The 12081-nt window shown below is 40.7% G+C and overlaps 1 protein-coding gene across 4 annotated transcripts in view; it reads left to right on the plus strand.

The window, feature by feature from the left end:
* Nucleotides 1-12081, plus strand: part of LOC310744875 (sodium channel protein type 1 subunit alpha) — a 106557-nt gene that overhangs the window by 60530 nt on the left and 33946 nt on the right. For 2 of the 4 annotated variants that reach the window (XM_083576763.1, XM_083576765.1), the window contains exons 4-9: nt 3030-3120; nt 4376-4504; nt 5421-5512; nt 6758-7027; nt 11140-11203; nt 11830-11971. In XM_083576763.1, coding sequence (XP_083432889.1) covers nt 3030-3120; nt 4376-4504; nt 5421-5512; nt 6758-7027; nt 11140-11203; nt 11830-11971 — 788 coding nt within the window. Of the gene's footprint in view, nt 1-3029; nt 3121-4375; nt 4505-5420; nt 5513-5610; nt 5703-6757; nt 7028-11139; nt 11204-11829; nt 11972-12081 lie in introns of all 4 variants that reach the window. The other 2 variants (XM_083576764.1, XM_083576766.1) reach the window with 1 other exon arrangement.

The raw sequence follows: 12081 nt of genomic DNA on the forward strand, positions 1-12081 counted from the left end.
TAATTAAAATGGGAATGATCGTCATATACTGGGCTAAATTGTGTGTAAAAATAGATATTGTGGTAAAAAATAAAACACAGAACTGTTATATTAGTGGAAATTGCTTTGCAAAAATATCTATCTTGGGCAAAATTGCATGCAAACGTGTATTGGGATAAATTTGTAATAAAATGCTGGTGTATTTTCATGAAGACTTTTTAAAAAAAAATTACAAACTGATGTGGAAATGTGGTGAATGGGGGGAAAAATGAGAAACAGGAAAAAACAAAATGGACAGACTTTCCAGTTCCTACTCTCCTTCCCTTGGAATCAAAATTGTTCTACTTTGCTTTATTATTGCTGACAATCAAATTTTTAAAAAAATGTAAAAAGAGGTGTTACTGCACCAACCTCAGATTCTTGATAATTAGTCTCCCAGGCCTCCCATGTTTTAAATAAAGCTCAAGGGAGATGTGTAATGGAGAGAAAAACTCACATGTCACTCATGACCACTTCCCAATGTTAGGATAAGCCCCAGCCACCATAACAGCAAATAAGACTGGTGTGCCCTGAGAAAGAGGTAGAAAAATGGAAGTCTGTTTCACAAGAAAAGAAAACTTTTGATATATTGAAGGGAAGGTTTTGGCACAGTAGACATACATAGGTTTTAACAACTGAAAGTGTAGATTATGAAGCATTTAGATTTGTATGAATTAATCACTTTGCAAATGGTAGATGCAAGTGGCATAAATTTGTCATTTCGCAAGTACAGTCATACCTCGGGTTGAAGTAGCTTCAGGTTAAGCATTTTTAGGTTGCGCTTTACAGCGACCCGGAAGTAACGAAGCGTGTTACTTCCGTGTTTCGCCGCTCGCGCATGCACAGACACTCAAAATGACATCACGCACATGCACGGAAGCAGCAAATCGCGACCCGCACACGTGTGGACGTGGGTTGCATTCGCTTCAGGATGCGAACGGGGCTCTGGAACGGATCCATTCGCATCCAGAGATACCACTGTATGCATCAGTGCTAGATTGCACCATTCTAATTCAAGAAGTCAACCAACGTTACACTTTTTTTTTTAGCCTCGCCAATTTCAGTGAGGAAAAGAAGTTAAACACCTACTTCCTCCTTTTTGTAAACTCCTTGGCTGAATGAAGTATAAAAGTTTGCTTTCGACTGGCTCAGAAAGTAAGCTCGACTGGTTGAGATTGTGCTTTTCCTGTTCTCATTGTTGACAAAACTCTACCTCAAAAAAATCCAGAATCAAATGATGCTTTGTAAGACCAATATATTACTTGCGTTGTGGAGTATCTTGCTCGTGAGGATCCATATTTTATTCAAATATACCTCACTGTGCTGTTGGCTAATATGATAAAAAATGCAGCTAGGAAAAAAATGCAATTTAGTAGGGAAAATGAAGTTTGTAGAATGAAATATATTTGGCTTGGAAATTCAAAGTTTGTGGTGCCATCATGTGGTCATGTTTTATGTTGTGTATGGATAAACATATGTTTTATGTTGTGTATGGATAGACGCAGGTGGCGCTGTGGGTTAAACCACAGAGCCTAGGGCTTGCCGATCAGAAGGTCAGCGGTTTGAATCCCCGCAACGGGGTGAGCTCCCGTTGCTCGGTCCCTGCTCCTGCCAACCTAGCAGTTTGAAAGCACTTCAAAGTGCAAGTAGATAAATAGGTACCACGGCGGGAAGGTAAACAGTATTTCCATGCACTGCTCTGGTTCGCCACATGACTTGGAAGCTGTACACTGGCTCCCTCGGCCAATAAAGCGAGATGAGCGCCGCAATGGCAGAGTCATCCGCGACTGGATCTAATGGTCAGGGGTCCCTTTACCTTTACCTATGGATAAACAATGAACTTTTGACATTGTAGCGCAGAGTCAAACTACGGAATTTGGTCCCCCAGGAGACAGTGATGGCTGCCAACTTGAGTGGCTTTCAGAGGGTTAGACAGAGGAGAGGGCTATCGATGGCTACCAATCATAATGACTATGTTCTGCCTCCATTGTCGGAATCAGTAGTGCTTCTGAATACCAGCTGCTGAAAACCACGGGAGAGGAGAGTGCTCTTGCTCTCACGTTCTGCTTCCTAGTTTCCCACAGGCATTTGGTTGGCCACTGTGAGAACAGGGTGCTGGATCCGATGGCCCATTGGCCTGATCCAGCAGGCTATTTTTTTGTTCTTAGGTTTTTATTAATTAAAGATGGCTTGTTATTTTTTAGCTTGAGCCAGAAGAAATCTGACCCTAAGTCAACATGGCGCCTTACTGAAGTCGTTGCACTCCAGTTCCCATCATTCCCTGCCAGCATGGCCAATGGTCAGGGATGATGGGAATTGGAGTTCAGCAACATCCGGAGGGCACCCCATCGGCTACCCATGTTGTATGCAAATGCTCTTCTACTTTTGGCACACCCTCTCCAGTTTGTGACTTTCAGCATCTACATTCATTTTGCTGGAACTTGCAGTTCAATGGATAGCACCAGTTTTGCACAGCAGCTGCATGTATATCACAGCTTTCCCTTTCAAAGTACTTTGCTATTAACATCCTGTATTGAGTACACTCATTTTCTTACTATTTGAAAGCTCTACTGGGGTCATTCTATATCTTTTCATATTCACCTTAGCTATTGGAATTTTCACTACATCTGTGACCGTTTAGTGATTGTGCTACTTGCAATATTTTTAAATTAAAAACAAATTTTCAGAGGCCTCAGTTTCTGCTGTGGCTGCCTGAGACATATCTATATGGGTTCTGAGATAGTTCTGTCCAAGGAATATTGACTCAAGTGAGTAATGGTCTTTGGTGGAAATGAATTCTATTGTTTCCCCTTATCTAAATAATGCCTGCCCTTATCTACATTTACTATAGTCCTGGATTTAAAAAAAATAAGAAGTTAATGTATTGTCCCATAGTTGCTTTTTAAACAAATGTATTGATTTAATAAAAACAGAACATCCCATTAATTTTGTGTTTTGTTGATCAATAATTATATGATTTCCCGCTGTGTGTTCCTTAATGATATAATCTACATTATTCAGCATGCTCATTATGTGCACTATTTTGACCAACTGCGTATTTATGACCCTAAGTAACCCTCCTGATTGGACAAAGAATGTAGAGTAAGTTGAATACTATTAATATGCATGTTTGCATGCTTTGTTGTAGACTGAATTCTACTGGAGCTAATACCATTTTTAAGATAGATGTAAGGTGCAATTTGATGGTCCCTGGAAGGGAATTCCAGAGGACGTAGGATAGATCAGATCTATTCCTCAGGGACAGAGATTCCCTCTCCCTACTGGCTCCTCCAAAGCTCTGGCCCAACCAATATCAGAACTCTAGTGTTGGTATGGCCAAAAGGGATGGAGTGCTGGGGAGCGGGTGCCAGGGAGCAGCTTGGACTGAAAGGATTCAAAGTCGCTCCTGGGCCTCTAATACCACTCCAGGAGGAAAAATTAGACATATTCTTCCCCTTCCAACATAAATGCATCAAAAAACAAGAGCAGGAATGGCTTGAGAAATGCAAGAGCATTCATCCAACTCCATCCTCACTTCTGCCCTGCCAACCCAACTTGAGCTCAGCAGGGCATTGGCTAAAGTAGTGAAGCTGTTTTCATACTTCTCAGCCACTCATTTAAGGATTGCATGCTGTAGAATGTGGCTAGGATGCAGTGAGCTCACAGGAGCACAGAGCTGGAGGGGAACCACCTCTTCTTGCACAGTCAAGGCCTGTTCAGCCATTATACTTACAGATAAGGAGAACAAGCATGTAGGGAACTGGGCTGTGCCAAGTAGTCCCTCCTCCTGGCACCCACACATGCAGCGCAAACATCTGAAGACAGGGAGGGAGCTTCTACCCATACATACATTGTACAATCTAGAACCCCTGTTGCTTAAGGTTCTACACAATATGGAAGTCTAAGGGCAAAGCTGCCTTTGTACTGTATGCTTGGATGTCGGGCACATGGGCCACTTGGCGTGGCCGAGGTCCGTACTCATACGTTTTCCTTAACTGTAAGTTTAATGCTTAAAGAAGACTTACTGCTCAAGGGAATGGGCTGTCAGTGGTTGCAGTGGAACCTTCTTCCTGCTATATATAATTATCTTTATGCCACAAGAGGTGATGGCCACTAGCTTAGACAGTTCAAAAGTGGAACATATCTACCAATAGAGGGCTAGGTCTATGGACAGGCATTGTCCTATAGCCGCTAAAAGGAAAGTCTATGTTCAAAGACAGCATGGCTCTGAAAAGAGATACCTGAGACGAATGATGACTTGACAGTCTTAGAAAAAAAATTGTTTGCCCAGATTTATTTGTTTATTTAAAAACACAACATTTTAATTAACAATGAATATTTTGACTATTTCGCCCAGGTATACATTCACAGGAATATATACATTTGAATCACTTATAAAAATACTTGCAAGAGGATTTTGTATAGATGGTTTCACCTTTCTTCGGGATCCCTGGAACTGGCTGGATTTCACTGTCATTACATTTGCGTAAGTTTTGCGTTCCTTTCTTGCCCATCCCCTTTTTGTTTTTGTTTCTTTTGCATGGAGAGCATACAAAAACCTATGATGTTTATGGTAATATGATGTGCTTTTATCAATTGGGGTGGAGAAAATAGATCCTTCAATGACTAATGACCGGATGCAATTTTCTAGTGACTGGTGCATGTTAAACAGTATAATACTGTTATGCCACACCAAGGAATATGAATGTGAATAGGCAAATAGATATAGAAGAAACTTCTCTGTACAAGTTTATTTTTGCTGCCAACATATAACCCCCATGTTCAGGCTTACAGCCAACTGGACTGGAGAAAATAAATCACAGCAGATTAGAGATTCTTCTTTTGTCCTGTGGGTACTTATAACACACAATGAATCAGGGTTTGCAGCTTAAGATGTTCATGTGGCAAACTATTATCAATGTTAAAATCTGCTGCTTGTTCTTCCCCATCTTTAATAAGGATAGTGGCATTGTATGTTTGTTTTTTGTGTGAATCCGTATATGGTGTAATACTAGCAAAGTAACTAGTAATGTCGATTGTGGAATTCATGGAACGCTAGGAGTAAAGTTATTGACAAAGAAGGTAATTTCAAATCCTGCAATTTCCCCCTCCTACCAAAAGAGGAACACCTTCCCCTTTCTCTTCACAAATGACTTTAATTAAAAAGTTAAGCTTTCCAAGTAAAATCACTGTGGCTCATTCCCCCCCCCCCTTTCATTTAAATGTAATCTAATCACCGCTGAAAGACCTTAATGAAAAGCAAACTGCAGTGAAAGGTAAACATCTCAGTGTCGCTATTTAATTTTTTCCACTAAAGTTACCCAAGGGATCTTGATGAAAGACCCCAAGTAAGTAGCAAAACATCTGCCTTGATGCTGAATAACTGTGATTTGATTCTACAGGTATATAACAGAATTTGTAAACCTAGGCAATGTTTCAGCTCTTCGAACTTTCAGAGTATTGAGAGCTTTGAAAACTATTTCTGTAATCCCAGGTAAGAAGTAAATGGTGTAAGGTGTTAGGTCCCTCGTGCCTCCCAACTGTTCCTTTTTATCCTGTCATTGTGTTTGTGTGTGAACTCCCCTATTACAGATATGTGACAGAGTTTGTGGACCTGGGCAATGTCTCAGCGTTGAGAACATTCAGGGTTCTCCGGGCATTGAAAACAATATCAGTCATCCCAGGTGAGAGCTAGGTTAAACACAGAGGCTGACTCTCAGACTTCATGGAAATTCAAACCACACACATTCCTTCACCATAAGCCTCGTTGCTTGCTCACTCGAGAAAAAGCAGGACTCATGTTTCGGTAGCAATGAACATTGTGATCCTTTGCTTTTTGCCATTTGCTTTTTTACTTTTGAAACCAGCCTTTGCGTTTAACATGTCGTTGCATGAGATTACGGCAGTATACACAGCCTGTGTGATTTGCATCATATGATGTCAAGCTTTGAGGTCAAGCTGTGACAGAAAACATAATCATAACTGTGACCTTTTTTTACCCATGTGTTTTTTACCTGCATACTGTAAAACTGTATTTGCTCTTGGATTTTTTTAATTTTACGAAGACCAATATCTGTATCACAATTGAACTTGTTGAAATATCTGAATCACTATTGAACGCAAAACAGTAAGATTAAAAAATAAAAAAATAGCATGGTTGTTGCATGGGGAATTTATTATCTTTTTCCAAACCACCCACAGTTTCTTAGCATTAAGTCCTAGTATGTTATATACTCTTTTACTTAGCAACATGTTATAAAGCTAATTCCAGTTGAGGGTTGGGTTAAAAGTGTTGACAATTTTCTTTAAAAATCCACACCTCTAACACTTCAATCCTGGATCCTAAACATATTTATGCAGGAGCAAGTTGCAATGAGTTCAGTAGCACTTCCTTCTGTGTAAAATTGTTTTATCTTGGTACGGTAAGATTTCTTCTGTATGAAGCTAATGAAAAGCATGATTAAAAATCACTTGTTTTGGCATTAAAACAAGTTGTTTTCAAGAATTAAGTGCAGTCCATCTTCATTCACGAGTCCAATGAATATAAACTTCCAGTGACCTCATCTCCACAAGACGCATCTTCACAAGCAATAGAACCATTGTTAGTTCATAAAATATCAAAGTCATTTATTTGGGCTTCTGCATGGTTTTTTACTGGGGGCAGGGACTGTTACTGGGGTATGTTGTATTTCTAAAATATGTGTTTGTCATCTTCCTAACAGTGCTCTTCTGCTTTCAGGCCTGAAGACAATTGTGGGAGCCCTCATTCAGTCTGTGAAGAAGCTGTCAGATGTAATGATTCTGACTGTATTTTGTCTGAGTGTATTTGCTCTAATAGGGCTCCAGCTGTTCATGGGCAACTTGAGGCATAAATGCTTGTATTGGAATCCGGCCAATGCTACAAATTCAAGTGATCCTTACCTTAATAGCACATTAGAAGAAAATCTAGGAGAAAATGGTACATTTAATAGCACGCCGTTTGACTGGAATGCATACATACAAGAAGAAAGTAAGAATGTAATTTTATATTGTTATTTTAAATAGTAATAGTATTATCATTAATAATATTATATGGCACTGTGTGGGATCAAATAACCATGACATAAGTATTCATGACATAAGGAGGTTGGGAGCTGTTGAAATCCCCTCAGTTTAATGCTTTTCTAAATAGAAGCTAGCCCTTTTTACAGTTTTTTCCATCAGGTCACTTGGACACAGCAGCCTAAGCCATATTCCACAGGGACTGAATTATGACCCAATTCACACATAATGCTAAACTAAACCATGACTTAGTGCAAGCATGCAGACTTCCGGAGAGGAGATGATGACCGCTTCGCTTCTCCTTAAGTCCAGCTGCTGCTGTTGCGCAAAGCCATTGTTTTTGCTTAGTGTGCTGTCTGAAACAGCGCTCATGCTTTCTCTTCATCTTGATCTCAGCTTGTGATGTGAAGAACTGATCTCAGGTAGGGTGTTCCCCAGCTGAGATTCTTCCGTGGCTCCCAAAGGAGCCAAGCAAAGGTTGAGGGTAGGGAAGAGATATAGGAAGGAATGAACATTTAGCACCTCTTCCTGAACTCTTCCAGCCTGAAGATGTGGTCCTTCTGCCATCCATTCCCCAGCAGAAGAACAAATAAAGTCAGGGTACTAAATAAACATCATTTATGCTTTCAGTGTTTTTGTTTGCTTTTAAGATTGGTTATTCCTGTTTGGTCTGTTGACCATGGATTCGTTCTTTGTAAAGTTTTTAAACTTTTTCATGATTTTATTATAGAATACATAATGCTTATTTTATAATTTCTTATCTTTATTCTTTTGCTTCTATTCATTAGTCGGGACATACTTTCTCTAGTTTGGTTTTCCCCCATTAGGGTTTCCATCTCCTCAGCCTTCTAGAAGCCAAGAGTTTCAGAACCAGAGAGGGTGCCTTTAAAGAGCACTGCCAGCTCCCTCAAGGAGGGAAGGCCAACCACAAAACAGACCTTGCCAGACTTCATAAGGCTTCTAGTGGCTTCATTAGTGGGGCAACATCCCTCCATGACCCATAATAAGGGGAGAACCAGCTAAGAGAGCTCACAGATAGCTTTCTGTGGTCCTGATCACGCCTGTCAGAATCTGGACGTAGATTGCCGAATCATCCTGACTCGGCCTGATACGACCCTGCTTACCAGGACTTGACATTATGTGACTGTATGGAAGAAACATTACTTGATGTGACCTTACTGAAATACGTTGCCCACCTATTCCTCTGTGAGGCCCAAGCCACAATGGAACAGGATAGGTGCCATTGATGGAAAAAGCACTCTCCTTTGTTGCCACCAGCCTGACTTGCAGTGACAGAAGAATGTCAGTGGAAGATCTTGAGATCTGGCCACAATGGCATGGGAGGAGGTGGTCCTTCAGGTACCTAAGTCCCAAAAATAATTACAAAGAAATCTGAAACGCCACCCTTCCACTGTTAAGTTTTAATCATTATTTACTCTTTCACAGTTAACATGCTTCTTTAGTACAGGTAATTTTTGTGCATTTCACTATGAGTGACTAAGAGCGACCAAGATGTCAGTCTGTGAAATGCTCCACTGCTCCACTTCACTTATAAAAACAGGACATCACACTGTATGTTTGTGTTTTGTTTTGTTTGTTTTTTGTAATAGCAGCACTTCCAAAATCTATTTTTTGCCCTTTTTGCCTTCTTTAATTTCACTTGGAGGCAACTATCACAACAGTTTACGCCTCAGAGCTTCTATTTTAAAATGTATGCCTGTGACAACATGAAATTCACAGCGCACGGAAGGGCATCCCCTGGAGAAAGGTTCCAGCTTCCATTTCCTAAAGGGATTGATAGTCTCATCACTTCTGGGAACATGTTAATCACACTTTGTAAAGACACAATTGTTTAAGCTGTAGGAGGGCAAGCCGCCTACCAGCCTCTTCTGTACTTTTCTTGCAGGGAAGAGGGATGTTTTACCATATCTTGTTTGGGTTCCTTAGAATTACTATTTTGAGGTAAACAGTGCCGTCTCAACAACCCTTGCCTTCCCATCCATCCCCAAGAGGTGCAATAATTGTGGGAAAACCGTGAAAGCTATAGAAATCATCGTCCATATGCTTTTACACTTGGGGGAGGGGGACTTGCCCACTTTCAAATTTATGTGTATATTTACCGACTAAAATGGTTTAGGGTGTGTTTTCACTTCTCAGGCTGCTGCAGGTCAAAGTGACCTGTCCATAGCGATGGGGGAAGAAATTCAGTTTGTTTTCATGGTTTAATGCGAATCTGTACTTTTCAAAAGAACACACAAGCCAAAGCTATCCTCTTGAAATTTGCACTTTCCCCAATTTCACAATGAAGTTCTCCAACCCCAAAAAATGTGCTCAAACATGCATCAAAACGCAAATATCAGTCACCATAGGGGTGGGAATTGGCTGTGGGTGCTAGATCCAGTCCAATTTTCCATACATCAGCACTTGGTGAGTGATGCCTTATCATCCACTGGACAGCATGGCGAATCTGTTTCGCCATCCATGTTTCACCAAGACCAGATGTCTCCACTGATGTGTATGCACAAATCCTGTCCTGCCTGAGCTGATGTCCTCAGACAGCTGACCGAGTTCAGGAACTGGATATAGATGTTCTTGGTTCTCTTGTGCCAAAGCACTTCTCAGCACAATCAGGGTGGTTATTTGCGTCTCTTTCAGTATAGTCATAGCTACAGAGAAGATGAGGGGAGGAGGGTAGAGGGCAGAATGACACAGCCTGTGTATCATAAATAAATGTAGCATGCTAGGTTTGATTAGGATGAATCACCCAGCCTCAAAGAGAAAGCAGTTTAGTACAGTTGCATCTGGCAATTTGGTGATTGTGACCATTACTCTTCCATGACAATAATGCATTTCTAAGTAAAGTAGGTAGTAATTTTCTGCCACCCATGGCTATGCCCCCATTCACAAAGAATGAAATTGCCACAGACAGATTCTTACAGAGCAGGGGTGCCCTCAAAGGCCTTCCCTGATGCCCGCAGTGTCCCTTCCTACTATGTTTTCAGTTGTATGTGGAGCCCATGACAGTTTCTGTGGGCATTTGCACTGGTACAAACTGGTGCACAAACAGCAGGCAGAAGGTTTTTACTTTTCTCACCATAACTTTCCTTGGCTGCCCAAAATCAGGTCAATAACTAAACCCACTCCCAAACTGCTCCAGGAAGCTCCACATTTGCTTATTACATGCAAACTGAGCTATTGAGTGTTGCTCTTTATTGTTTACTTCAAGTTTGGGACCAGGTATGTTGAGGGATGATGGTGAAACAGAGGTCACAATTAACTGTGATTCAACAACTGGGTGTAAGCCATGTACTGTATTTTTCTGTCTATAAGACGCCCCTGTGTATAAGGCGCCCCCTATTTTGGGGGACTCAGATTTAAGAAAATCCACCCTCAGCACTCTCCGTGTATAAGACGCCCCCTAATTTTGGGCATTATTTTTTAGGGGGGAAACCTAGTCTTATACACAGAAAAATATGGTATTTGTAGCCTATGGGATGGGTCAGGTCCCCAGATAGTTCTTAGGGAGTTCTTGGAGGATCTAAGAATCAGTTAGTGAGTTTCATTTTATGCTCTAAGGCACTCCATATTTAATTCTTATGTAACAATGAGCTGAAAAGTTGACTAAATTCCTTATGCATTCACTCAAGCTAGAGATCCATTAATTAGATTGAAGGGTAAATTTAACCACTTGCTCTCATGAGATGAACTTGGTGATGCCTCCATTTATTATGGGACAAAACAATGGAGCATCCTAAAGGCAATATTATTTGTGATGGCTCCAGTGACCCAGTTTTTCATTGTGCCTACTCTATAGAACTGGGACCTTTTTAACATCCAGCAAAGTTGTTGGTGTCCTCTTTTTACGTCTTCCCTCAATACCCTTGTTCTATTTGGACAGCCTCGTAAGATTACCCACCACCAACCGCCCTTTCCCTTTTCACATTGGAATTGTTGGTGAAACGGTTCCAAGAATGAAACCACAAAGCAAAAAATAAAAAATAAAAAATATTATACTGTATGATTCAAAATTGCTGGGTTATTTTCTCCTAATGTTTTGAAATAATTTTTTTCCCCAAACAGGTCATTTTTACTTTCTGGAAGGACAAAATGATGCATTGCTTTGTGGCAACAGTTCTGATGCAGGGTAAGACCACTTCCTACCATTAAACTTTAAAAATACAAAGTAAAAACAGGTTTTAACATTGTTGTGTACCTTATAATTGATAACTGTAACCTGACATGGTGTATAACTGGAGGGTAGCCAATATGGCACTTGCTAGATGTTTTTGAAGCCCTTCACCCAATGTCCCTGGCCACTGATGGTCAGGGCTGGTGGAAGCTGGAAGTCCAAGAACATCCAAAAGGCACCGCATTGGCTACTCCTGAACTAGAGAATTGGATTTGATCTGCTCTGATTTAGGCTTCTTTTCAAATAATTTGATTGTGGTCATTGATTAAATACGTCGAATTGGAAATGGGAAGCAACAGACCAAATTTTTAAAAAATGTGAAACCCAGACTTGAATCTTACCTTACTGGAGGATCTAATTCTCATCCTGAATGGATGTGAGGAAAGCAGATAGCTGGTGGTCCCAATGGAGCAAGAGAGAGAGAAGGAACAAAAGGCAAGGAATTTGGGTTAGGAACTTCCTGTGCAGGCTAGGGCCTACCCACTCAGCTATGACCATATGTGTATCCATTGCAAAGTAGGCATTTCACTAGCTTTGATGACTGACTGTTTTTCAACATAACATCTTTTTTTCCTTTTCAGTCAATGTCCGGAAGGATACATGTGTATAAAAGCTGGTAGAAACCCAAACTATGGCTATACAAGCTTTGATACGTTTAGCTGGGCCTTCCTGTCTCTCTTTCGACTGATGACTCAGGACTTCTGGGAAAACCTTTATCAGCTGGTGAGAGAGGATAATTTTTGTAGCGAAAGGTTAACATATATGCTGGTTTCAAAACAAAACCTGCCCAAGTAACCTGAGTACAAATATTGTATTGGCTTACAAGAGTCACA

Source organism: Podarcis filfolensis, assembly GCF_964270895.1.
Source record: "Podarcis filfolensis genome assembly, chromosome: 1".
NCBI classification, from domain to species: Eukaryota; Metazoa; Chordata; class Lepidosauria; order Squamata; family Lacertidae; genus Podarcis; species Podarcis filfolensis.